The sequence below is a fragment of the Hemicordylus capensis genome, chromosome 10 (genome assembly GCF_027244095.1).
Source record: "Hemicordylus capensis ecotype Gifberg chromosome 10, rHemCap1.1.pri, whole genome shotgun sequence".
Classification (NCBI taxonomy): domain Eukaryota; kingdom Metazoa; phylum Chordata; class Lepidosauria; order Squamata; family Cordylidae; genus Hemicordylus; species Hemicordylus capensis.
Window position 1 is genome coordinate 20,293,885 of NC_069666.1, and position 26,628 is coordinate 20,320,512.

The 26,628-nt window shown below is 45.5% G+C and overlaps 1 protein-coding gene across 1 annotated transcript in view; it reads right to left on the reverse strand.

Moving 5' to 3' along the window:
- Positions 1–26,272, reverse strand: part of MAN2C1 (mannosidase alpha class 2C member 1) — a 41,385-nt gene extending 15,113 nt beyond the window's left edge. The window contains exons 1-15 of the mRNA XM_053272329.1: positions 25,751–26,272; positions 24,837–24,962; positions 24,139–24,262; positions 19,558–19,628; positions 17,399–17,576; positions 15,081–15,270; positions 12,534–12,640; positions 11,457–11,567; positions 10,739–10,831; positions 8,782–8,898; positions 8,028–8,123; positions 7,421–7,566; positions 5,608–5,731; positions 1,866–1,987; positions 965–1,050 (exon numbers count right to left, since the gene is read on the reverse strand). Of these exons, the coding sequence (XP_053128304.1) occupies positions 965–1,050; positions 1,866–1,987; positions 5,608–5,731; positions 7,421–7,566; positions 8,028–8,123; positions 8,782–8,898; positions 10,739–10,831; positions 11,457–11,567; positions 12,534–12,640; positions 15,081–15,270; positions 17,399–17,576; positions 19,558–19,628; positions 24,139–24,262; positions 24,837–24,962; positions 25,751–25,869 (1,810 nt within the window). The 5' untranslated portion in view covers positions 25,870–26,272. The remainder of the gene's footprint in view (positions 1–964; positions 1,051–1,865; positions 1,988–5,607; positions 5,732–7,420; positions 7,567–8,027; positions 8,124–8,781; positions 8,899–10,738; positions 10,832–11,456; positions 11,568–12,533; positions 12,641–15,080; positions 15,271–17,398; positions 17,577–19,557; positions 19,629–24,138; positions 24,263–24,836; positions 24,963–25,750) is intronic.
- Between the last annotated feature and the right edge of the window lie 356 nt (positions 26,273–26,628).

Consider the following 26,628-nt stretch of genomic DNA (forward strand, 5'->3'; position numbering starts at 1 on the left):
CGGCCGGCCACAAAGACTGGCAAGCGGTGGCAGCGGGCATGACAGGCTGCGGAGGCAGCTCTCAGCCAGGCGGCGCCGGAACCGGCTGCCGAGGCCGCCAAGACCATGGGAGACTGGGCTGGGAGGGAACTGGGCAGCGGGACTTTCCTGTTCACCGCCCGGGAGGAGGAAGAGCAGCGGCGGCGGCCCGGTAAGTAGAACTTTTTAAAATGCAGGGTGAGGGGGGAGAGGGAGGGCAAGAGGGAGTGGGGCAGGGGGGAGGGGAGGGCAAGAGGGAGTGGGGCAGGGCAAGAGGGAGTGGGGCAGGGGGGAGGGGAGGGCAAGAGGGAGTGGGGCAGGGCAAGAGGGAGTGGGGCAGGGGGGAGGGCAGGAGAGAGGATCAGGGGGAGGGGAGGCAGGGCAGGAGAGACTGGGGCAAGAGGGTGAGAGGGAGGGGAGGTTGAGAGAGTGGGGCGGGAGGGGGAGGGAGGGCAAGAGAGAGTGGGGTGGGAGGGAGGGCAAGAGAGGCAAGTGTGGGGCAGAAGGGAGGGCGGGAGAGTGGGGCAGGAGGGAGAAGGGCACAGCCAGACCCAAAGAGCACACAGATGCTCTGTGCGGGTTGGCTAGTGTATATTTCACACTCTCTCTCTCTCTCACACACACACACACACACACACACACACACACACACACACACAAAGTCAGCAAGAGCCTGAAGATGGCTCCTTCTCCCAAAAAGGCTCACAATCGAAAAATAAACCCAAGGGAGACACCAGGAACAGCCACTGGGAAGGATGCGAGGCTGGTCTGAATAGGGACAGCCACCACTTTAAGAGGTACCTTCTTCTTCCCAATAGCAAGGGTATTTGGATAAAGCAAGGTGTGGAAGATTCTGCTCCGGGCTGTTCTGCGGAAATTGATCTGGACCATTATAAGGAACAGGAACAAAAGCAAGCACCAGTATTCTGAAGCAGCCAACCCTCACCTGCATAGTATCGCATGGCATCTTCGGCTACCAGCTGGATACAGCTACCTGGCAGCACATCATGGAACTGGTTCAGGAGCAGCAGCCTGCGCCAACAGAAATCAGGAGGGCACGTGAGCCCCAAGAGAGAAAGAGAAGAATTAGGCTTGCCTGCTTATGAAACCACGGTATCTCAACTCAAAAAAGGGCTCATGACCATTGATCTCCTGTAAACTGCCAGAGGCATCTGGAAACAGGATAACAAGCAGGCCCATCAAGAAGCCAGATGTGTTTGGTGGTGTTTTTTTTTTTTTAGATTTCTATCATTCCTACATGTGCAGATTTCCATAATCAGTTTGGGATCTATAACATTATATGGGTTTCAGAAAACTCAAGCTTTCATGTTAAAAACTGAAAAGCAAGTTTCTAGTCCACATGGCTAAGATATATTTGGCAGTGTACAGCCAGTGTTTGCAACCAGTTTTTATATCCAGCGGTAACTCATGTGGTGACTGGTCTTGTGGTAGCAAGCATGATTTGTCCCTCTTGGCTAAGCAGAGTCTGCCCTGGTTGCATATGAATGGGAGACTTGATGTGTGAGCACTTTAAGATATTCCCCTCAGGGGTTGGAGCCGCTCTGGGAAGAGCAGAAGGTTCCAAGTTGCCTCTCTGGCTTCTCCAAGATAGGGCTGAGAGAGACTCCTGCCTGCAACCTTGGAGGAGCCGCTGCCAGTCTGTGAAGACAATACTGAGCTAGATAGACCAATGGTCTGACTCAGTATATGGCAGCTTCCTAGTTCTCTCCATTTTGGCCTACAGTCCTGCTATCCTCTCCACACCTCTCTTTGATTACTTTGTCACCTGGACTATTTCTAGCATCACAAGACTCCACATTCTGCAGACACGACGTTCCTGACTTTACCTCCAGAGATGTTGCAGCTTAGCCAAAGGGTACTGGAAGGAACTTCTCTTTGACAAAGCAAAGCTACTCAGCACCTCAACGTCATGGAGCAGGCGTTCACATTCCCGATTCCCCTTTTTAATCTGGTTTAAAGTAGAAAACATGAGGGTTTTTTTAAAAACACAAGAACGGAGACTTCTTAACAAAAGGGAATACCAGTCTTGTCACCACCTATAACCTGCAGGTAACTTTGTTCTTTTTAACAATCACCATACCATACTAATGTTAAGGCACTGGTTACTGTTTTTGTCGTTGACTGGTTGTTGACTCTTTTTGTTTTGTTTGTAAACCGCCCTGGGCCAAATTGTGAGGGGCGGTATAAAAATGCAACAAACAAACAAATAAAGTCAATAATAATTCTATCACAGAACAGCAGCTTTATTGTATGGCAGGCCTGTTCAACTTAGGCCCCTCCCTAGGCTGTTTTTGGACTACAACTCCCATAATCCACCATGGCCAATAGCCAGGGATTATGGGAGTTGTAGGCCGACATCTGCAAGAGGGCCCAACCTGAGCAGCCCTGTTGTATGGTTAATAAGGGCTGCTCAGCATTAGCAACAGGCTGATCATGCCCTGTGAGAGTGACACAGACTTTGAGCCCCTTCTCACAATTAGTGAGAAGGGCTTGGTGGAGAGAGGTGGAGAAGGCTGCTCAAACTTACCTTCCCCGCAGACGATCCCTCATTGCACCCTGGGCAGACAATCTCCCATCCAGACAATCGACAGCACAGAGGGTTGGGGGATGGAATGCATCGCCTTGGCCCCTGGAACCCCCATGATGTACCACACAAGTGCACAGTGCATTGTGGGTATCCCCCCAGTGCTGGCCAAGAGCCCTGCAGTCTCCCAGCCGGTCGTCTGCAGCTGGAGCTGGCAGACGGCCGGAAAAACAGGGCCTAAAGGAGTGCGGGCTCCCTTAATCCTGTTCAAGAGATAGGGCTCTTTGGCGGGTTTGGTGAACATCCTTGTCTACCTGTGCAAAAGAATGTGCTATTATCAGGTGTACATTCAGAGGAAGAGGATGGAACTGGAGGAGAACTGTTCTTGTGGTAGCAAGCATGACTTGTCCCCTTAGCTAAGCAGGGTCCACCCTGGTTGCATATGAATGGGGGGCTTCATGTGTGAGCACTGTAAGATATTCCCCTTAGGGGATGGAACCGCTCTGGGAAGAGCAGAAGGTTCCAAGTTCCCTCCCTGGCTTCTCCAAGATAGGGCTGAGAGAGATTCCTGCCAGCAACCTTGGAGAAGCCGCTGCCAGTCTGTGAAGACAATACTGAGCTAGATGGATCAAGGATCTCATTCACTATATGGCAGCTTCTTATGTCCCTATGTAACTGGTAGGTCCATATGAGGATCCTCCCGTGATGAGATCCTCCCATGATGAAGAAGGTAGAACTGCTCCTGCTTTGCCTCTGTCTCCTCCTAAGTTGGGGAACTGTGTGCAAACTCACAAAAGCAGTGTGAATGAAGAGGCATCAGAAACACAGTTCAAGATTGAGAAGGAGTGGGTTGGGAATACCAAACTACCTTATATGAACTCATTTATCTATAGCCCTCCCCCAAACCCTCCCCCTAAGTGCATCTGGAAAGCAGGAAAATTGTGTGGTTTCCTGGTTTCCTTTCCTTGTGTGGTTTCCTTTTATTTATTTATCCATCATATTTCTATACCGCCTCATATAGACATCTCTAGGCAGTGTACAAAGTTAAAACATCACGAATGTAAAACAATATAATACAGTTAAAGTTCACAAGACAAGTAAAAAAACACCACCTAGAGATTTCTATATTAGGCGGTATATAAAATAATAAATAGACTTGAGCCCGAAACGTTTTGGGGACCATTATAGAAGCCTCCGAAACGTTTCGGCCACCGGGGCTGTTTCGGATTTCGGAGGTGGCGGGGGTGCTCCCTTAAGGTTGGGGGAGGGTGCACTTGCCCCTCCTACCGCATTTCCCCTGCCGGCACTCCATTGTATCAAAGCCCCTCAGGGTGACAGCATACCTCCCTGCCGCCCCATTGCCGTCCTTGTCCGGAAGTGGCCAGAAGTACCGGGCGCTTGTGCGCCCGTCTGCTGTGCATGCATGGGCATGCGTGCACCTGGTACTTCCGGCCATGGATGGCAACGGGGCGGCAGGGAGGTACGCTGCCACCCCGAGGGGCTTGGATACAATGGAGTGCCAGCAGGGGATATACGGTGGTGGTGCACCCTCCCCCACCCTTAAGGGAGCATCCCCGCCACCTCCGAAATGCGGCGGAGTGGTTCTGGGCACATCCCTAATAATAAAATAAGAAAGAAAGAAAGAAAAAGAAAGAAAATCTCAAAAGATAAAAACATATTAAAAAATTTTAAATTTCAGTTAAAAGTCTGGGGAAAAAGGTATGTTTCCCCCCTATGAATAGTAGGGGCTTGTTTTGAAATGCTTGTGGCAATACATAGTTTAAGAAAAAGAATACTGCACTAATTGGAAAGCTTTTGCCTTTGACAGGGCAAAACACATTTGAATGAATATATAAGGTTTTAGGCACCTCTCTCACACACACTCACACACAGACAAACCAAAGCAGTTGTATTACAAACCATGTCTAAAGTTTGAGTATCAACACTGAGTATTAAGACTTTGGGCCCTGGATATCTGAAGGACCACCTGCTGCCACAGGTTTCTGCCCACTTCACCAGATCATCAGAGGGGGCTCTGCTCCATGTGCCGACACTGAGAGGGGCTCGGCTGTCGAACACGTGGGACAGGGCCTTCTCAGTCATTGCCCCCGGCTTTGGAATGCTCTCCCAGCTGAAATCTGCTCCTCAGGCTCCTTGACAGCGTTTAGGGAAAAAGCGAAGATGTGGCTCTTCCCTCAGGCTTTTGAATGAGAGTGTTATTTTTTTTACTGCTGCTGCTGATTTGTTTTATCTATTATTATTATTATTTTATGGGTTATTACATTTTTATAGAGAGATTATTTTTATATTTATATTATCTGTACTTTTTCATTATGTATTTTAATTTTGAGATCATCTGTATCTTTGTATTTTAATTACACATTGTTTTAATTATATTGTAAACTGTTTTGAAATTATTTTAACGAAAAGCAGTATATAAATTGAATAAATAAACAAACAAACCAAAACACAAAACAAAACAAAACCAAAAACAAAACACTGTGAAGTGAATTCAGTGAACATCCTGAATTCATGAGTCACCTAAATGTGTCTGCCAGCATTCACTGGTGTATGTTCAAAAAAATGGGGGGAGAAATATATACAATCCAGGAACATCACCAAAATTAGAGTGGAACTGTCAGCCTTCACAGCTAATGTTGACTATCACAAAAATTTTGACCAGTTGTTGTAACATCTTTATATTCAAGGTTACTCTGTTTCGCTTCATAAGCGTGGGGGAAAGGTCATGAGTTATGATCATGTGTTTGTTCCGGCTCTTCTCCTTTCCCAAGGTCTCCCATGAGCCTCTCTTGCCAGACATCAGGGTCAAGAGATACACTGTGGGAAATGACCTTCGATAAGGGAAGTAGAAACCAGAGGAATCAATGAGAAGTTTAAGAAAACTGTGCTAAAATGACACTTTTTAAGAATGCACTGGAAACGGCTTCTGAAGACAGATTCCGAGCCAGAGTGCTGCATACTGGGTCAGAATGATCAATGATGATCCAACAGGCCTTCTATGATGTTGCCTTGTCCACACTAACCTGTCCGTGGGTGGTGTATGTTCCATTATGCAGCTCCAGAAACAGTTCCCCTACCCAGGTACACAGCTGGTCCTTTGTCTTTTCCAGGGCCGAAAAAAACTGGTCAGGAGTGGACATCTGAATCCTGCAAGTAAAAAAAAAAAAAAAAAAAAAGATACAGTTGCTGGATTGGATGCAGGAACAGCAGGTCTTGCCATAATTCCTGAGGGAAGGGAAGCAGGGTGTCAAAATTCCCTCTTCCCTCCAGGAGCATCAGTAGAGAGAGTTATGCAAGGTTGTGCAGTCTCTTCTCATGCTTCTTGGAGCCCTCGGTCTCCCTGCACTCCTTGAAAGCTTGCAAGGGTCAGATTGGTGCTGAAGAGCTGCTCTGATGGTTGTGGCAGGGAGGCATCATTACCATCCTGTTCGCACTCCAATAATCTGCCACCTGAGGTGGCCACCCCACCTCGCCTAATGAAAGGGCCGCCCCCAAAGCCAGGATTGCAGTTCAAGATTGATAAGGAGTTAGGAAGCTCCTTGCTACCTTAAATGCATGATCTTCTGCATGAAACCCACCGCACATTAAGGTCATCTGAGGAGGTCCATTTCTAGTTACCACCTCTATGTCTGGGAGCGACTCAGAGGTGGGCCTTCTCTGTATCTGCTCCTGGGCTGTGGAATGCACGCCCAGCAGAAATCCGTAATTTGAATTCATTATTGGCCTTCAGGAGAGCCCACAGAACCTATCTGTTTGGCCTGGCCTTCCAGGGTTTTTAATTTGTTGTAAATAATTTTAACTTGCTCTAACCTGGTTTTCCAGGGTTTTTTAATTGTTTTGAAAGTTTTAATTGTTAATTGTTTTATGGTGTTTTATAGTCTGTTTTTAATTGTTAATTGATTTTAATTGTTTTGTTTTAATGTAAACCGCCCGGAGCCATTTTTGGAAGGGTGGTATAGAAATCGAATGAATAAATAAAACAAACAAATAAATAATAAATGCATTATAAATTACTGCCTTATAAGCAAAGACGTACCATTCTAAAGTGGATTCACTTTCCTGAGCAGGGGGAGAGCAACTGGCCCTATCCATCCCCAGCACAGCATCCCTCCAGTGGCTGTTGCTGGTGTCTTTCTTTTCTTTTAAGATTGTGAGCCCTTTGGGGACAGGGAGCCATTTTGTTTATATCTATGTAAACCATTTTGGGAACTTGGGTTGAAAAGTGGTATACAAATATTCACAGTAATAATGAAGGCTAGATTGGTTGATTGATTTGTTATGTTTGTACACTACCCCAAACTTATTTCTCTGGGCAGTTTACAACATGAAAACAATTTTAAAACTCCAATTCTAGTTTAAAAGCTTGGGTGAATAAATGTGTCTTTAGAGACTTTTTAGAAGCTGTCAGAGATGGGGAGGCTCTGGTTTCAGCAGGGAAGGGATTTCAGCTGCTTCCCAAGGTACCAAAAGAACTGGCTGAAGTTCTCTCAGAATCTCCTTGAGAAATCCTAGAGAACAGATAAGGTAGCACAATCCTGGAGACAGGCTGATATAGCCTCAGTCTTCAAAAAGCAGGGAAAGGGGGACTCAGGAAAAGGACTGTCTGATCAGTCCAATTTGGGTTGCAGGAAAGCTACAAAACCTCCTCCAACTCTATGGTTCCTTCTCCAGGATGTTCCTTGACCTGTTTGCCTCCCATACCTCCAGTCTTGGCTCTCTTTTTTCATTAGAAAAGTTCCTCTTCCCTAACACTGTCTAATGGCAAATTCTGAATGTTTGACTTGACTTTGTTTGCACGGAGCAACACACATCCTCATGTCACAAAGGCAGACTGACCTGGGTAAGCCATCCGTATCCTTCATTCTCTTGAGCCTGTCCAGCATCTTCTGTGTTGGGCCACCTCCCCCATCTCCAAAGCCAAAAAGAGCAGCACTGTGGTTCACACGGCCCTTGTCCCTATTATTCTTCATGGTTTTTAACATCTAGGAGGAATTTAACATGTACAGGATATGCACACACTTTTCCCATCAATAAATAAGTGTTTAATGTAGAGTCTGTTTTTAAAAAAAATAGAATGCAGGAACATTGGCAGCTGCCTTATGCCGAGTCAGACCATTGGTCCATCTAGCTCAATATTGTCTACACAGACTGGCAGCAGCTTCTCCAAGGTTACAGGCAGGAGTCTCTCCCAGCCCTGTCTGGAGATGCCAGGGGGCAATCTTGGAACCTTCTCCATGGAAGCATGCAGGTGCTCTTCCCAGAGTGGACCCATCCCCTGAGGGGGAGATCTTAAGAGTGCTCACACATGTAGTCTCCCATTCAAATGCAAACCAGGGTCGACCCTGCTTAGCAATGGGGAGATCATGCTTGCTACCACAAGACCAGCTCTCTTTCCTTTTATCCCAACCCTTCCAGCTTGCAGGGTGGGTTATCTCGCACTCACCTCCTCCACACGGCCAGCCAGCCCATAGGAATCTGCAGGTGGGAAATGGGCTAGAACCTTGGACCCATCAATGCCTTCCCAGAAGAAGGTGTTGTGCTGTAAGAGAAGATGGCCACAGATAAGGAGACCAGTCCTATGAGTGTTTACAGGCACACACATAAAAGCACACACAGCACCCAAGACCAAAAAATGCTTTTGATGGCTTTATCGGAAACAATAGACCTCTAGAACAAAGTTGGGGAAGTTTCCTCTAGTTTTGTTGGGGTCAGGAATTCCATACAGAATCTGAGCGTGCCAAAACTGCATAGCTTTACAACGCAACTGGAAGAGCAGAACCTGCATCTACATGGATGTGAAGCATGGTTTGTGAAGGGAAGGTGTTATCTAGTAAACTAGAGTGGGGAAAGTCAACCCATGAACTATCAAGCATATTGGAACAGTGGTTGACATCCAGACTAATGCCACACTGGCATGATGTTCTCTGTCACGCAAGGAAGGGGGAGGGATTTCCAGTGATCTCCCCTTTCCTCAGTGCCTCCTTGAAATATGTCCCTGAAGGCTGTGAGACCCTCAGGGACATATTTACAGGAGTTGCAGAAGGCAATAGTGGTGGTGGGGAAATAATCAAAAATCACCCCGCCCCCTTGCATGACAGAAAACACTGTTGCGCCAACCTCGCATGAGTCTGAATGTTCGACCGTGCAAGCACACTTGGGTCCCCCTTTCACCCAAATTTTTAAAAGCTCAAGCTCACCGGGAAGGTGTTCACAAGGCTCCAGCTAAGCTTCTGGGTTAGAAAGCGCCGTATCCCACATCCACGCATCACCTGAGGCAGCTGTGCCGAGTAGCCAAATGTGTCTGGCAACCAGAACTGATTGCGGAAGAGGAGAGCATGTAAGGATAGAAAGAGACAGTTGTAAGAATCAGCCCACCGTGTCAGATCAAGGAAGGCCGTGCCCTGAAAAGCTAAGGCAGGTTCACGCACAGTGGAGAACCTGGGGTTCTCCCAGCCTGAGATATGGAGGGAACCTGAAGTTGGCGCTGAAGACTGCCATATTTCCAGGTTGTTGGAAGTAGCCAAGCGGAGCCAGGGCCCTGGATGCTATTCCAGCCTGCCTTGTGCTGCCCTTTGACTGGCAGGCCTTCCCTAGGTCAAATGCCTCACAGCCATTGGTCCCAGTGGCAAAGGGGGCGGGCTTGTCTGCAATGAACTAGAGCAGGGTTGCTCAACCTTTGCCCTCCAGCTGTTTTTGGACTACAGCTCCTCTGTACGTAGTCCGGAAACTTCAGTTAGTTCAGAATGTGGCCGCCAGATTGGTCTCTGGGACAACCTGGAGAGACCATATTTTGCCTGTTTTGAAACAGTTACACTGGCTGCCAATATGTTTCCGGGCAAAATACAAAGTGCTGGTTACTACCTTTAAAGCCCTGAACGGCTTGGGTCCGAGTTATCTTAGAAAGAGCCTTCTTCTACATGATCCCCACCACACGTTAAGGTCATCTGAGGAGGTCCGTCTCCAGTTTCCACCGGTTCGTCTGGTGGTGACTCAGAGGCGGGCTTTTTCTGTAGCTGCTCCTGGGCTGTGGAATGCACTCCCGGCAGAAATCCGCAATCTGAATTCTTTATTGACCTTCAGGAGAGCCCTTAAAACCTATCTGTTTGGCCTGGCCTTCCAGGGTTTTTAATTAGTTTTAATTGCTTTAATGCTGTAACCTGGTTTTCAGGTTTTTTAATTGTTCTGATTGTTTAATTGGTTTTTATGATGTTTTACATCATTTATATTTCTGTTTTAACTGTTATTGGTTTTAATGATTTTGTTTTAATTGTAAACTGCCCTGAGCCACTTTGGAGGGGCGGTATCAAATCAAATCAAATCAAATCAAATCAAAATCAATCAATCATCCCCAGCCACAATATCCAATAGTGAGGGATTATAGGAGTTGTAGGTCAACATCTGCAGGAGGACCAAAGTTGAGCAGCCCTGAACAAGAGGTTCATGAAGAGCGGGGTTCAGGCATAGCACACACCTCGGGGTGAACAGTCCTTGGTTTGGCAAGCCAACCGCAATTCTTGGTTACACATCTCAGTTTTACATATTCTTGCCTTGACGTGGATTCATACAACCACGGACAAGTCAGTTACCCACTTTAAAAGTAGATTCCATGCCATTTGGGAACCTGCTCTCTAACAGTACTCAACACTGCTTAGCTGACTGGAAGAGCCGTTCTGTCAGCGACAGATTTCGCTGAGAGCGAAGGGATCTTGCGCAGACCTCTGAGGGAGCTGCTCTTTCAAACAGGCCTCAACATGGTTTTTGTGAACATTCTGCCTGGGTTCTCCAGAGTCCACAGCCACGAGGCAGTTTCAAGCATCCAGCCTTGGCAGCCATTTTATGACGTGGCTGTACCAGAGCCAGTTCAGAATGTGGGCAAAAGCAGGCCATGGACAGACCATCTTATTTATGTATTATTTCTCTGTGTAAACTGCCCTGAGCCATATTTGGAAGGACGGTATAGAAACTGAACTTAAAAAACAAACAAACAAACAAATAAATAATAATAACAACAGAAACCAAGACATTACCATGGGTGTAAAACCTGATCCTCTAGGAAGTAAAGCACAATTGAACACACAGAAAAACATCAGCTTTGAAGAACAATCCTAGTGGTATATGGGGGGCATAGAAGGAAAGCATTAAATAAGCAAGTACCTCAGAGCAGAGCTTCCCAAACTCCTGCTGGAAGAATCGCTGACCCTGAAGGAATTGACGAACCATGGACTCTCCACTGGGAAGGTTGCCATCCTAGGGGGAAATAACAAACTGGTAATCCAGGCGTTCTCAAACTGCGCATTTACAAGTGATGTTGGACTACAATCCCGATCATTCCCAGCCAAAATGACCTTCTTCACTGGATACGATGAATATGAACACGACAAATATTTACCGCTTTTCATCAAAAAGTTCCCAAAGTATTTACATAGATATAAAGAGATAAATAAAATTGCTCCCTGTCCCCACAGGGCTCACAATCTAAAAAAGAAAAATAAGATAGACACCAGCAACAGCCACTGGAGAGATGCTGTGCTGGGGATGGATGGATTCCCCTTTACCTCAATGGATTCCCCTTTACAAGCATGCCCCCTTGAACCACCAAACCGATTTTGCGAGGACTGGGGCCGGCCTCACTCGAACCCAGACTGGCACCCTTTTGGGAAGTCCAGTCTGGGTCCAAAGCAGTCAAAGCGGGCCAGTTCTGCACAAATAGTTCTATTTGAACCAGTTCTGCACAACCCTTTCTAAATTTCTTTCTTTAAAAAGAAGCTGCAAGGTAGGTACAAATAAACATTTCCCTTTTAGAAGTTAAGTTTTTACTTTGCTGACCAAGCTTACCACAAAACGCGACTGGCAATGGGTGCCGTATCCTTACCATTTCCACCCAAGTGCCCCCAACAGGTATGAAGCGCCCTCCCTTTGCAAAGTCTTGAATCTTAGCATACAGCCCAGGATACCAGTTCTTCACCCATTCAAACTGCTGGGCCTGTGTGGGGGGAGGAAAGACAAGGATCACGTATATAAGCAAACATAATATCTGTCCACACTTGTGGGTTTCGCAGGAACAATGAGGAAATACTCTACAGATTCAAATGAACAGTAACTAGAACAGTTTGAAGGATTAAGTTATAAACCATTCTTAATAACATACTTTCTCTGGGGGCCTGCATTCACTTTCAGTCCTCCAGAACCATAGACAATGGTACTAGACAGGCTGTTTTCTAATGCTTTGATGCAACTTCTTTATGAGGAAGTCATGCCAAACAGAAAACTGGGGCTTTGGAATATGCTCCCTGCTGAAATAAGAGCATCTCCTTCTTTGTTTGTTTTCAGGAAGACCCTCAAGACTCTCCTGTTTTCGCAGGCTTTTAATTAGAATTACATTTTAAATAATTTTAACAATTTGTTTTAATAACTGTTTTATGCTGTTTTTATTGTCTCATGTATTTTAATCTGTTTTGACTTTTAAATATTTTAAATTTTGTACACCGCCTAGAGATGTACATATCAGGCGGTATAAAAATAGGATTGATAAATAAAAATTATTATTAATTATTATTTATTATTAAATAAATAATATACCAAGGACCTTTCCACGCAATTGCGGACATGCTGGGGGAAGTTACTCAAAGTAGTCCCATTGAAATTTAAAAAATGTTAGGCTAACTTGTCCTTTTAATTTCAAAGGGACTATGAGTAATTTTCTTCCTCGTCTCATACAATGTTTTTGCGGCATAAATATGCAAATAACTACTTATTTGTCATGCAGGGCCAGATATAAAATAGAAATGGCTTTGCCCAGATGCAAGCTCATCACAAAGGGAAAACATGAAGACTCCACACACAACATACAAAATCTGTGCACATCAATTCTTATATTGAAACCAGATGAGAGAAGAATAACATATATAAAATCAACTGAGAAGTAGCTATGCATACATATGTTTAATACCTGTGAGCAGACAAAGGTGAACTCTGGGTTCTTCTCCATCAGCTGTATGACAGTCACCCAGCTACGCGCACATTTACGGATCGTCTCCTCATAAGGCCACAGCCAAGCTAGGAAGACAGTAGCAGGCAGAAATGACGGTCATGTTTCTTTTTAAAGACGCCTGCATAGTCTGCAATTCTAGATTATCTGTCCCCATGGCAGAAGAAACAGATTCTTATCTGGGATCCAATTAATCTAGCTGTCTTTACAAGACCAGAATAAGCAGTCACTAAGGAAAACCGGCCACATGTAAGAATTAGGGATGTGCACAGAACCAGTTTGGAGGCCCTTTATGGGCGGTTCCGTGGTGGGTGGTTCCACCGGTTCGAAGGCGGGGGAGTGCATCGTTAAGGGCGGGGGAGAGTGCATTTACCCCTCCCTCCGCTTTTCTCCCACCGGCGCTCCATTTTCTTAAAGTCCATCGGGGCGGCAGCAGACCTCCCTGCTGCCACGTTGCCCCCTTTACCAGAACTAAACGGAAGTATCCGGCATGCCTGCGCATGCTGGGCACAGGCACGCGCAAGTCACAGGCAGGTGCATACACGGCAGGCGCATGTGCGCACAGGCACATCGGATACTTCCAGTTAGTTCTGGTAAAGGAGACAACGGGAAGGCAGGGAGGTACGCTGCCACCCCGATGGACTTTAAGAAAACGGAGTGCCAATGGAGGAAAAGCAGAGGGAGGGTAAGTGCACCCTTCCCCGCCCTCAAAGACGCACAATCCACCCTTCCAACAACCCCCGCCCAGTTCCGTGCACATCCCTAGTAAGACTGGCACATCATTGGACAGAGACATAATTCTGGAGCTAAATTCTGCAAGCAGAAAACCCAGACATAATTCTGGAGCTAAATTCTGCAAGCAGAAAACCCAGATTCTGAGAACAATCTATTCACACTATGGAAGCCTACAGTAATTACCCTAAGGAAATACAGTCTTGATGGAAGAAGGGCAGACTATGTACAACAAATGGAAAACACAGGCACACTGGGCACTGATTGTGCCCAAAACACACCTTAAAATATGGATATTAGCAAGAGAAAAAGTCAGTCCATACAATGGAAATTATGCACACACATTAACCAACCCCTGTCTGGTTTTCTAGCCTGAATATTTTCACTCTTTTCTTCATGATCTGTGAACCATGCTTTCTTAAAATTTCCATTTTAAAACTAGCTGCAAGTGTCTATACTCTTATCCACACTACTGGAATTTGCAGCAATACAAAGAAGAAAGTTAACACATCTTCATTTCAGCAGATTTTCATGGCTATTCCTCGACAGAAGAAGCTGAATATTCCCCCTGCCCGACTCCTTGATAAAACTCTTTGCAACCATTTCATTACTGGGGCAATTCTCACGATCGCCGAGAGCGGGTGGGTGGGAGATGTGGGGAAGGCTCCAAAGAGCTTACCTTCCCCGCAGACAATCCAAGGCTCGGTGGTGGGAGCCCACTCCATGCTCCAAGCACAGAGCAGGGCGGAGAGATCAGGGGCTGGAATTGGTTGTTCCAGCATCCAGGCATTCCACAATGCAATGCGCAACACACACTTCGCATTGGGGGATTCCCCTATCAGATGGGCACTCTATGCACCCATCTCTGTGTCTCCTCGGGCTGAACTCATCCCGAGGAGACACATGATTCACGGCAGTCACATTAAGGGTGTGAGTGTATCCTTAACCTCGGCTACCAGCCAGGTTGTTTAGACCAGGGATTCTCAACGTTGGGTCCCCAGATGTTACTGGACTTCAACTCCCATAATCCCCAGCCCCAGTGGTCTTTGGTTGGGGATTATGGGAGTTGAAGTCCAATAACATCTGGGGACCCAAAATTGAGAATCCCTGGTTTAGAAGAGTCAGGTGGGAGGGAAGTGTTTGGCGCTTCGGAGATCCCACTGCTTCTCACAACCAGCCTAACTCAGGCTGGGCTGCCCCAGGCTGGTCGTGAGAACAGCCTCACTGTATTACTCTAGTCTCATCTCCAAGCCCTTCTCCGCATTGGTTCTCCTCCCAGCTTAAGGCCTGCCACCTGAATCCTTGCCAAGTCATTTCAAGCTCTCCAAAGGCCTACCTGTTGGAAGCAGAATCATGCCAAGCAAACATACTGTACATTCTTTAATTAACAGACCAGCAGGTATCTGTGAATTAACAGATACCTGATGGGTGTCCTCCTTCCACACAGATGTGAATTTCACTTCTCTATAGTGAACATCCTTCCCAAGTGCACCCACCTTGGCTAGGCTCAACATTATTCTCCGCACACCCACTTTGCCATGGTGTAGTGGTTAGAGTGTCAGACTAGGATCAAGGAGACCTGGGTTCAAATCCCTATTCAGCCAGAAGGTTCACAGAGTGACTTGGGGTCAGCCACTTCTCCCTCAGCCTAACCAACCTAGCAGGGCTGTTGTGAGGACAAACATAACCATGTACGTCATCCTGAGCTCCTTGGAGGAAGAGTAATATATAAATGTAAAAATGCATAGATAAACTGGGTCGGGGTGCTCCTTTTACCAGAATCAATGTGACAGTGGCCCATTGCATGGATCACATGCTGGCTCTCTCCGTTCTTCTGACTGAAGACAGAACAGGCAAGATCATGAACTGCGGGGAAAGTCGACAGGTTGGTGACATCACACAGGTTCACCATCTCATTGGCTACGTAAAGTGCCTGGAAGCTCCGTTGGTTTTCCTCCCCAAGAAACTGAATAAAGGGGGTAAAAACAAACCTAGGCTAGCAAAAGCAATGCCCAAGCTTCATTTCCCTGGGCCTCGTACAAGAAGTTTGATTATTCTACGATCCTACAAAATACAACACTAATAGCATAATTATGAATGGTGAATAGTGTGCTAGGGATGTGCACGAATCTCACTTGAATCTATTCGAATGCAAATCAGTTCGCTTTGGTATTGAAAGCTGTCATTGGCATGCTGTATGGGCATGGCATGCTATAGGCATCTTGCTCAAATCGATTCGAGTTCAAAACCATCGAATAGAGCAGAGATTCACTCATATCAATTCGGATTTGCAAATTTGAATCGATTTGAGCAAATCTCCACTCTATTCAATGGTTTTTCACTCAAATCAATTTGAACAAGATTCATGCACATGTCTATAGCATGCCATGCCCATATAGCATGCCAATGACAGCTTTCAATACAAAATACATGCCAATAAGAACAGGGACCCTGCATTTATTTGTCAGGTTTTGTCTAGGCTGAGACTCCCCCTTGCAGCAAATTGCTGCACTGCAGCAGCCCTGGTGTCCTTACAGCCCTACCCTGCCCCTGCCCAGAGAAACCAGTCATTGGCCCTCTTCCCAAACAGGAAGAATATAAGAATTTTCTCCTCCGAAGCCAGCTTTGATAACAAGGCTTTCTTGTTTGGTGTGAGGGTCCTGCTGACCTTCTCGGACTGTATACCAGTGTTCCCTCTAACAGGGATTCCCAGATGTTGTTGACTACATCTCCCAGAATCCCCATGCAAAAGCCATTGAAGCGGAGGATTCTGGGAGTTGTAATCAACATCTGGGAATCCGTTAGAGGGAACACTGCTGTGCTTTGACCACTGGCCTTCCTGACCCTCAGCTATCGGTTTGTCTTCTGATCTTCTCAACTTGAGCTTTGGCGTGTTCCTGACTTTTGGCTATTGGCTTGTGCTCTTGACTATCTCCTTGGCTTGACCTCTCTGGCTACCAGTTTGTCACCTGAGTCCTGGCTGTCTTCTTGGCTTGATGACAACTACTACTATGAATATTTACATACTACTTTTCAACCAAAGTTCCCAAAGTGGTCTACAAAGAGAAATGATAGCCAGAGATTATCTGGCTAGTAGCCAGAGGTGAAGCCAAGGAGATAGGAAAAACTAGTAGCCAAACATCAGGAACATGTCAGAGGTCAAGCCAAAGGACAGTCAGGACTCAGGGAACAAAGAGTAGCCAAAAGTGAGTAACAACCAGAGGTACCTGGTAACTGAGCAAAGAGTCGCCTTTTTACAATAAGTTCCCCCTTATTGATCATGGGGAGAGCAACTGGCCCTATCCATCCCCAACACAGCATCCCTCCAGAGGCTGTTGCTGGGGGTCTACCTTATGTTTCTTTTTAGATTGTGAGCCCTTTGGGGACAGAGAGACATCTTTATTTATTTTTAGTTCTAAAGAGAGACATCTTGATTTAATTTAATTTATATAAGCCACTTTGGGAACTTTTGTTGAAAAGCAGTATATAAATATTCATTGTATAGATTTCAAATAATTAGCCCGTATCTTCTGGATTCCAAAGCAAATAAAGCTGCACTTGGGGAAACTCCAGCATCACAACCCAATAGCACCAAGAGCATCTCTTCCTCATCAGAGAATAGATGACAAAAAGACATAGGAACGAAGAAAACTGCCTTCTACTGAGTCAGACTCTTGGTCCATCTAGCTCAGTATTGTCTACTCAGACTGGCAGCGGCTTCTCCAAGGTTGCAGGCAGGAATCTCTCTCAGCCCTATCTTGGAGATGCTGCCAGGGAGGGAACTTGGAACCTTCTGATTGCAAGTGGTCTTCCCAGAGTGGCCCCATCCCTTAAGGGGAATATCTTACAGTGCTCATGTGTAGTCTTCCATTCAAATGCAACCAAGGTGGACCCTGCTTAGCAAAGGGGACACGGCATGCTTGCTACCACAAGACCAGCTCTCCTCTTATTGGAAATTTCTCTCGCACCAATAGATACAGAGGGCAACAGAGCAGAATCTTAGGGCTGTGAAAGCCTGATGCAATTTGAAGCAAGTTATATTAACCAGGTAACAAAACTGTCAATTAAATAGCAGGATAAAAGACACGGTTTACCTTAGCCATGTCCAGAAGGATCTCAAAGTCAACCAAAAGCTCATGGACATCCCTGTTGAAGACCACCAGCTCTGCCTTGCGCACGGCAAACGTCTTGTCTGGGTCAGGGGGTGCGATCATGCTGCCTTTCCCAGCGCCAAAGAGACCATTGCAAGCAACCTCGACGTACAGGGTCAGGCTACAGAAGCAGGAAAAGGTCAGCAGTCTTGTCCTTCTGATGCTTAATACAGGTGGGCCCCATTACACTCGGCTCCGACACACGCGGCTTTCTGTATCCGCTGTCGGGCAATGGACACCCCACCGTTTTAAAAGAGTTAAAATCTGCATATCTGCAGTGCTTAGGTGGCTGGAAATGGCCTCCAAGGTCATTTCCGGCCACCATTTTGCTGAAAGGAACCATTTGGTGGCTCTATCTTCCTCCCGACAACACCACCTGTGATTTTTTTTAATGGTAAATTTAATAATAATAATAATAATAATAATAATAATAATAATAATAATAAAAAAATTGAAAAAGTGGTAGAAAATGAAGATGTAAAAATATTATGGGACTTCCAACTACAAACAGACAAACATCTGCCACACAATACACCAGATATCACTGTAGTCGAGAAGAAAGAAAAACAAGTCAAAATAATCGACATAGCAGTACCAGGGGATAGCAGAATAGAAGACAAAGAAATAGAAAAAAATCACCAAATACAAAGATCGACAAATTGAAATTGAAAGGCTGTGGCAGAAAAAGACCCAAATAATCCCAGTGGTAATTGGCGCCCTGGGTGCAGTTCCAAAAGACCTTGAAGAGCACCTCAACACCATAGGGGCCACAGAAATCACCATCAGCCAACTACAAAAAGCAGCTTTACTGGGAACAGCCTATATTCTGCGACGATATCTATAACTGACAATAAAATTCTGGCATCCCAGGTCCTTGGGAAGGACTCGATGTCTGGATAAAACAAACCAGTCAATAACACCTGTCTGACTGTGTAAACAAGAAATAATAATAATAATATTAAATTGACAAAATTGGGGGTTTGGCGGTGGCACTGCTGGGCAGCTGGAGACCTGCAGAGCACAGTATGGCACTTCATTTCTATTTTTCAGCACTTTTTTTAAGCTTCCAAGAACCTAACCCCCCAATTCCCATAGCCTCGATGTCTCATCCTCCATGGTTCTGTTTTCCACGGTTGTAGCCGAGAACGGAACCCCTACCGATCACAAGGTCCATCTGTACAAGTATCAGGAGCACAGCCTTCTCACAAATGCTCGTGCGCACTCTGGGGAGGCAATACGGCCTATTCCTCTTCCACGGCCTTGTCCTGGCAAATGCCAGGCCTGGTTATTTCAACAGGCTTTCCCACCTCTCCTGGGCCAGGAAGAAAGTTCCAGGTAAGCCGGGAGTCTCCTCCCCAGGCACAATGGCCAGTAGCCAGGGACCATGGGGACAGGCTAGGACGGCATTTTCAGGAGGGCTGTAGTTTGAGACCCCTGGTATAAATGGTTCAAATGGTTTTATTGTGTTTTAATAGTTTGATTTTAATGGTTAACTTTTTAAAAAATTGTTTTTATTGTGCTGTAAACCGCCCTGAGCCATTTTGGAAGGGCGGTATATAAATCGAATAAATAAATAAATAACTGAGAGTTGCTTGCCCTGTGCATTTTGGTATCTAGGGACATAGGAAGCTGCTATAAACTGAGTCAGGTCCATCTAGCTCAGGATTGTCTACCCAGACTGGAAGCAGCTTCTCCAAGGCAAGTTGCAGGCAGGAGTCTCTCTCAGCCCTATCTTGGAGATGCTGCCAGGGATCTCAATCCCACCTAAAGTGTGCCGCCGAGTCAGTGTCGACCCCTGGCACCCACAGAGCCCTGTGGTTGTCTTTGGTAGAATCCAGGAGGGGTTGACCATTGCCATCTCCCACACAGTCTGCGATGGTGCCTTTCAGCATCTTCCTATAACGCTGCTGCCCGATATAGGTCTTTCCCATAGTCTGGGAAACAGACCAGCGGGGATTCGAACCGGGAACCTCTGGCTTGCTAGTCAAGTCATTTCCGCGCTGTGTGGCACAGCAGGGAAATGACTTGACTAGCAATCCTACCTATTGTCCCCAAAACCAAGAATGTGTCCCTCCCATCACTAGAAGAGCTTCCTTGCTCACCTGTGAGGATCTGTCTCCTTCAGACTGTCTGTCAGAATGTAGCAGGTCTTCTCACCTTCTTGAGTCAAGCCCTATCGGTGAGAAGGAGTAGGCAGGGAAAAAAGAGGCTCAGGAGTTAAGCTCTTTGTTTCAATGCGTCAAAACAATTCATATCCCAGGGGACAACTGTAATGGGTTCATCTGCCCAGTGGGGCAACACCATATCAAAAGACCCTGGTACAGGCTGTCATGACCCCAGCCCCTGGAACCCCCAAAGTAGGTGGTGGGGCAACGAATCCAGTGACTGGGTGGCACTGCTGACTTAGGCGCTTGGTGACCTCATGCTGTGGGCAGGAGCCCCATACTGGAAGAACCCCACCGAGTACGCCCACCAGAACCCAAGGACACAGCCCTGGCCATGTCCTCCAATTTGCAGGAGTCTTCTGAGAATCTCCCAGCCAAGGTGAAAGCCTCTCAGCATCGCCAGTTGCTGCCAGATGGGGCAAGCAACTTTGAAGGGCAAGACCCCTTCAAAAAGCCAAAGCTTCCTTACCAAAAGGGGGGAGCCCCTTGCCTAAGCGGTGGGCTCCAAAACCCTGCCATTTGCCAAGCGATGTGGCTGCTGGAGCCTTCGGTTACAACACTTGGCTTCTGCATTGGTCTGACCAGTTCTGACTGTGCTCCTGACCATTTGCCCTGGGAGCAGAGGTGCACCTAGGTAATTTTGGAGCCTGGACCTAAAGGCCTTTTGGCGGCCATCTACTGCGCCTGCTGCTGCCAAAAGATAAGCTGCAATGCCTTATATTTTACACCAGAACATGCTCAGGAAAAGATGGAAACTCTTTTCTTTCTTTTTTTAGGATATATTCTGAATAAGATACTTCTGAACTGACTTGCAGAGAGATACATTTTGTATGGACAATCTTGCCACTTAAATTAGTGGGCCACTCAGCATTTGGAGGCTCCCCAGGCCTGCAGGAGACTGGACTTCTGCCCCAAAGTCCAGCCCAAAGAACACCACTGCCTGGGAGCTATGCAGGGTCTGAGGTCTCCTTGTCTTGGAAAAGATCACCTGGAGCAGGGTCCTGACATAACCACAATTCCTGAAGGGCATCATCAATGCTAAAAGGTTGCCTTTATTTCTGGTTTCAGTCCCAGTAATCTTTGGCTCAACATTTCCCAACCCTTAGCCTGACTGACAGGCTTCAGAAAATTAGCACTGCGTACTTTCATTGAAATTAATAGAACAAGGAAACTTGTCCCATTAATTTCAAAAAGGCTGCTTATAAGTCACTTAACGTATGGATGTGAGAGAGTGACCAGAGTAACCTGTCTCCCTAAGCGTAACACTGACATTTGTGTTTTTATGTATATGTATGAGTGTACACACACACAAAATCTGGGAGTGCTTCTGGATCCAAGCTTCTCTCTTGTGACTCTGGCTGAAACAATGGCCAGAGCCGGTCCTTTCTATTAGCTTCAGCCGATACACCAGCTGCATCCATTTCTTGAGATAAATAACTTCAGAACAGCAGTGCATATACTGGTAACCTCCAGACTTGATGATGGCAATGCATTCTATGTGGGGCTGCCTTTGTATGTAGTTCAGAAATGGAAATTGGTGCAAAATGCAGCAGCCAGGTTGATCTTGGGGTCATCTGGACCACATTGCACTCATACTAAAAGAACTACACTGGCTACCAATATGTTTCCAGGCAAAATACAGAGTGCTGGTTATAACATTTAAAGCCCTAAACAGCTTAGGCCTGGGGTATTTAAGAGAACGCATTCTTCTTTATGAGCCCGCTGCCTATATAGATCATTTGGGGAGGTCCATCTGCAGATGGTCTGGCGGCTACTCAGGTATGGGCCTTCTCCATTGCCACCTTGAAGCTTTGGAATGTGCTCCCTGCCAAAAGAAGAGTCTCCCCATCTCTGATAGCTTTTAAAAGGGCTATTCAGACACATTTATTCATCCAGGCTTCTATAGAAGCTATCATTTTTAATAGTTTTCATGTGTTTAACATTGTTTTCAATTTGTGTTGTTTTACTACTGTAAACCGCCCAGAGATCCTGTAACTTTTAATATATTTATCTAGCAAATGTATATACTGCCCAAACCTCACATCACCCAGAGACGTGAGTTTTGGGCAGTACTGTATATACATCTGCTAAATGAATGAATGAATGTTACAGTTATGAGATGGGCTTCTCCATTCACTGGCTTACATCCAGACTAAGGAACCTATAAATAATCTTTTATATATATTTCTCTAAGGCATACCCATAGCTAATCCCATGTGTGGCAGCTCTCGTGAAAGTTTGTGAGTGAGCTACCGGCAGGGGTTGAGGAAAGCACTGGCCCCAGCAGACAGGCTTGCAGGCAAGTGGAGGGGGAAAGAAAATGGCAGTGGGTGGCGGAAAAAAAGAAAATGGCACTGGAGGGCAGGGAAATAAAACAGCGGGGGGCGGGGGCTAAACAGAGGGAAAACCGCCCTGAGCCACGTTGTAAACTGCCCTGAGCCATTTTGGAAGGGCAGTATAAAAACTGAATTAAAAAACAAACAAAACCGAGAGGGAGTGCGGAGAACTAAGGGCACAGATGTTCTGCACCTGGCCCAGCTAGATGAAATTAATGGGACAAGTTTACATGTTCCATTAATTTCAATAAGTGTATCCTCATAAGTAACTTAGTCTGAATGTAAGCTGGTGACTGGAATAGCCTGTCTGTAACACTGAAATGTGTTATGCATGAGCACACTCACGCATGCATACGCATATACAATCTCTATGGGTACCTGAGTGGAAGGTTTATGACAGAAGGGGTACACTAGTTTAAAAGGTTGGGAAACCCCTGGTCTAGAAGAATCATCTGAGGGCTACAGCCTCCAGCCTCAGAGGCAGGAAAAAAATACCTCTAAATCTAGGATGGCTCTAAATACCAGTTGCAGGGGAGCAACAGCAGGAGAGAGGGCAAGCCCTCACCTCTTGCCTATTGGCTTCTCAGAGGCATCTGGTGGGCCACTGTGGGAACCAGGATGCTGGACTAGATGGGCCCTGGGCCTCATCCAGCAGGGCTGTTCTTATGAGCTTGTGGTTATCTTTCTCCTGGAGCCAGTGCAGGCTCTTCTGCTGCAAAGTGAGCTCTGCTTCTCCAAAACCTGCCACCTTTGCTCCTCTACTCATCTGGCATTGACTCCAGCTAGGATCCAGCCCATGCTTCAGACAGGTTTTTGACCATTTCTTTCTCTCTAGCTAATTCCCCAAATAGCCATGTTACTATACAGTATTCCATTGATAGGCTGGATTGTTTTTGCATTCTGCTATACAAATCAAGATTTTGCATCAGGGAAAATCCAACTCTGTGCAAAGAATAGATTCACTTAGGATTGCATTATGCAAATTAAGCACATTGGTATTCATTATGTATGATGCATGGCTCTTCCACTGATCATCGAGCAGAGTTACATACTGAAGCCCCACCTCCTGACCAAGAGAAACTGGACTCATATTCCCATCTGGCTTTGGGTACCTTGCCAGCTGTAGTCTGGCCTATCTTCATTAGCATAAGCTAACTTAACACTTACAGAAGCTGAGAAGCCAAAGATTTGGTACTTCTGCACCAAATGCAAAAGTATGTGCTTACACTAGATTTGTGCAGCATTACAGAATACATCCAGTCAGCGGTGAAGAAATGTTGGCTCAGTTCATCAGCCAGACAAAATATTTTACTCATCAAGCTATATTGGAACATTGTACATCAGGACATTGCTCATCAGTCAGGCATCATGTTTCACCCGTCACAGACTAGTAGATTTCTGCAGCCCGGCATACAGCCTTGGTGATAGAGAATGGGAATCTTATTTTTCCTCTTGTCGTGGTGAGATTCAGGACCAGCTCAAGATTCAAATGTTTTCTCCTATTAGTTGTTATAGCTAAAGATGAAATGATTTTTACCTCCAAAAATCGGTAGAAAGAAAGAGCACTAGGATGGCAAGGACCCAGAACTTTCAGCTTTCTAGTGTCATGCTGCACAACAAGAGTTGTGCACAAGACAGTTACTGGAGGTAATTCACATAAAAGAGGCAAGAACTGAATGCAGAAGGATGTGTGGATAGTAACTTCATTTTGTTTTTGTTTTGTTTTGTCTTGTTTTGTTTGTTACTCTCTCTCCAACAGTATGTTTTATTAGTCTTCTGTATACCATTGTGACTTCCAGTTCATCTTTCAACATAGTTATATTAAAACATCCATATTTGCTCTCATGTAAATATTTTCTTCATATTTATATATAGTAACTTTATTTTGTGAGCACAAAGACACGTTGCATAGTAGCTAGCAGATCTCAAAGTTTGTCCACAGGTGTTAGGCTGCACCTGCCAAACGTTTGAGCACTTTCTGCAACACCAGACGGCAGATTTCAGCACCAGGTAGCATAGGTTCCTATTTTTTAAATAAATTTTAAAAACCCACCTCTCCAAAAGCCTCTGCATGAAGAACAGTCACATCAAAAATATACAGAAAAACCTCTGTTTAAAATGGCTTATTTTCATCAGTGCCAGGATAGGCTGCCTGTTGCAGATCTACATGCGGTCTACTTACCTGAACAGGTTGGCCATCCCTCCAAACCATTCCCTCTCCTTCACTTTCCCAAAAAAGGTGCACTTCCTTTCCTGCCCATTCTCTGGGGATGCTGAGCTCTATTTTAAACCAGCAGGTATGCCACCTAAAAGCAACAATGCACACATTTTTCAGAGTGGTTTTTCCCCACGCAAATATTATTTTGAATTTCTCTATGACATACACAAGCTTACCAGGGATTGCTAGCAATTTCTAGCACCTCAGCTGGAAAAAGCAGGCTAAAGAGCCCATTGTCCATCAAGGACAAACCAATAGCTTATGATTAATAGCATCAATGGGTACTGATTTGCTTCCAGACTAAATTCATGGTACTAGTCTTGACTTTTAAAGCCCTACACTTTCTAATTTGGGATTTAAAATTTGGTTTTAACCGAGGCTTGCTTTTATTTTATTTGTTTTATTCCATAGTCAAAACATCTGCATCTGAAAGCTTTACATTTAATTTTTAAACTGTTAGCTCAACAGACCCATTTTGCTGGCTGCATCATAGATAAAAGATAGGAAATTCAGCTTCATGGGACATAAGAACATAAGAACAGCCCTGCTGGGTCAGGCTCAAGGCCCATCTAGTCCAGCATCCTGTTTTGCACAGTGGCCCACCATAACAGTCAGCTCAAATAAGCTGTATCGCCTTTATTCTTCCGCAAGGATATACTTACGTGCTTCCACAACAGTCTCCAACTTTTATAGGTGTGAATTCTTGTCTGATAGCTTCATCATATGGGATTCGTTGAGGAGTTTTAAAGCAAGAAAGAGATGTCACTGGACAGATATAGCCAAACAACCTGCAGTAAAAGAGGATGAAGTGATGACATCTGCTCTTTGAAGAGGTAGTGCATGCAATTTTCTATCTGCAGAAATCAGTAGGCGATGCATTTCGTTGCACAGAACTAAATACGGCCTGCTTATTGCTGCACATCAAACTGCTGTTAAGGGATTGCTACAGAGGCTGTTCAGAAGTCTGTTACATAGCATTGCCATTTGAGGGTGGGGAATCCAGTCTGACCTCCTCCTCTGCCTTGAGCAGAGATTTAACATACAGAAGTCAGCATGTGACAATTCCCATAGGAAGTCTGACAAAAACTAGCAACACTATTGGAGCTGCCTTGCTATCAGTACAAATGTCAGGCTCTCCATAGGCTCTTTGACCTTACTTATATTATTACATGGCAGCAAAGGTCTCAGAAAAACAAGTGTCAGTCACATCCCCTATGCAGGACAAATTTCCTGCAGCTGGTTTTGTTTTTCTTAAGACGTGGACTTTATTTATTTATTTATTTTAAAAAAATTCCAAATATAGGATAAAAGATGAAAACGAGATATTAAATGTTTAATAAAATACATTTATAAGATAATACATTACAACAAAGAACTTTTTAAAACTACCTAAATCAAAGATTTAAAAGAAACATATACAAAAAGAAAATGCAGAATGGGTGATCTTTCAACTCAAAGCTTTTTCTAACAAATGAGGGCTTCAAGTTTGAAATTGACACAACTGGGAGAATGTCAGCCACCGTAGCAAATTAGGGAAAGGGGGGAAGATTTTAGCCACGGACCAAGCCAAGCCCACCTGCCCCGAAGGTTGCAGTCCGTAAAGTAAATCTCGGAGATAAACTTTTCGACTCGCTCGAGCGCAGTACGTCGGTGCTTCAGGATCACCGGCTTGACGTCTCCTCCGGAGCCAGCCATTATGCCCCCTGCGAGTCTACGTCTACGACCGAAGATCGGTTTTCAGTGCAGCTCCCAAATAACTCCGCTAAACAGAAACACAAGCAATCACAACAGTTCCGCCTCTCTCAAACTCCCCGGCAGCTTGTACATGCATGCTTACAAGGAAAAATAAAAGCCACCATCTGCCCCTAGTTTGCCGTCTCAAAATATAGAAGCTTCTGCTCCTCGTGGCCATGGAAGGATACTGCATTTTCTTCTGAGACGCACGTAGCATCATCTTTGTGGAAATGTGAGGCCTGCTGCTTGTGCTATTTGTAAAACAGGGCACTGACTGATATCTGCTCCTTGTAATCCTGTAGTTGCTTTTCCACTCGGAGTTGCATTGCTGCTTCGTCACACTGCAGTAGATATTGCACTTTAGGGATACAGTGGGCTGATCTTCCCCCTTTTATCCCTCTTGTTTCCATTGTGGTCTGTTGCAGTAGCCCACCAGACCAGAACCACAAAATACTCCGGTAGGGAGGGAGAAGGGGAGAAAGCTGAAATGGGTATAGGAGCAGCTGCCTTTAAAGGGGAAAAGGGAGAACTTGAAGAAGCAGTGATGGGTGAATAATCAGCATGTATGCACTGGGTGATGACCTCATCTGCCATACTGAAGAAGGTCATTTCTTTGTATTGTATTTTTATTTGAATACCGATCATGATCATCACCTTTATTTTGTTGTTAGTGAAAATAACTGGTTTGATCTGGACCGCTTCCCATTAGCTGAAAATAAG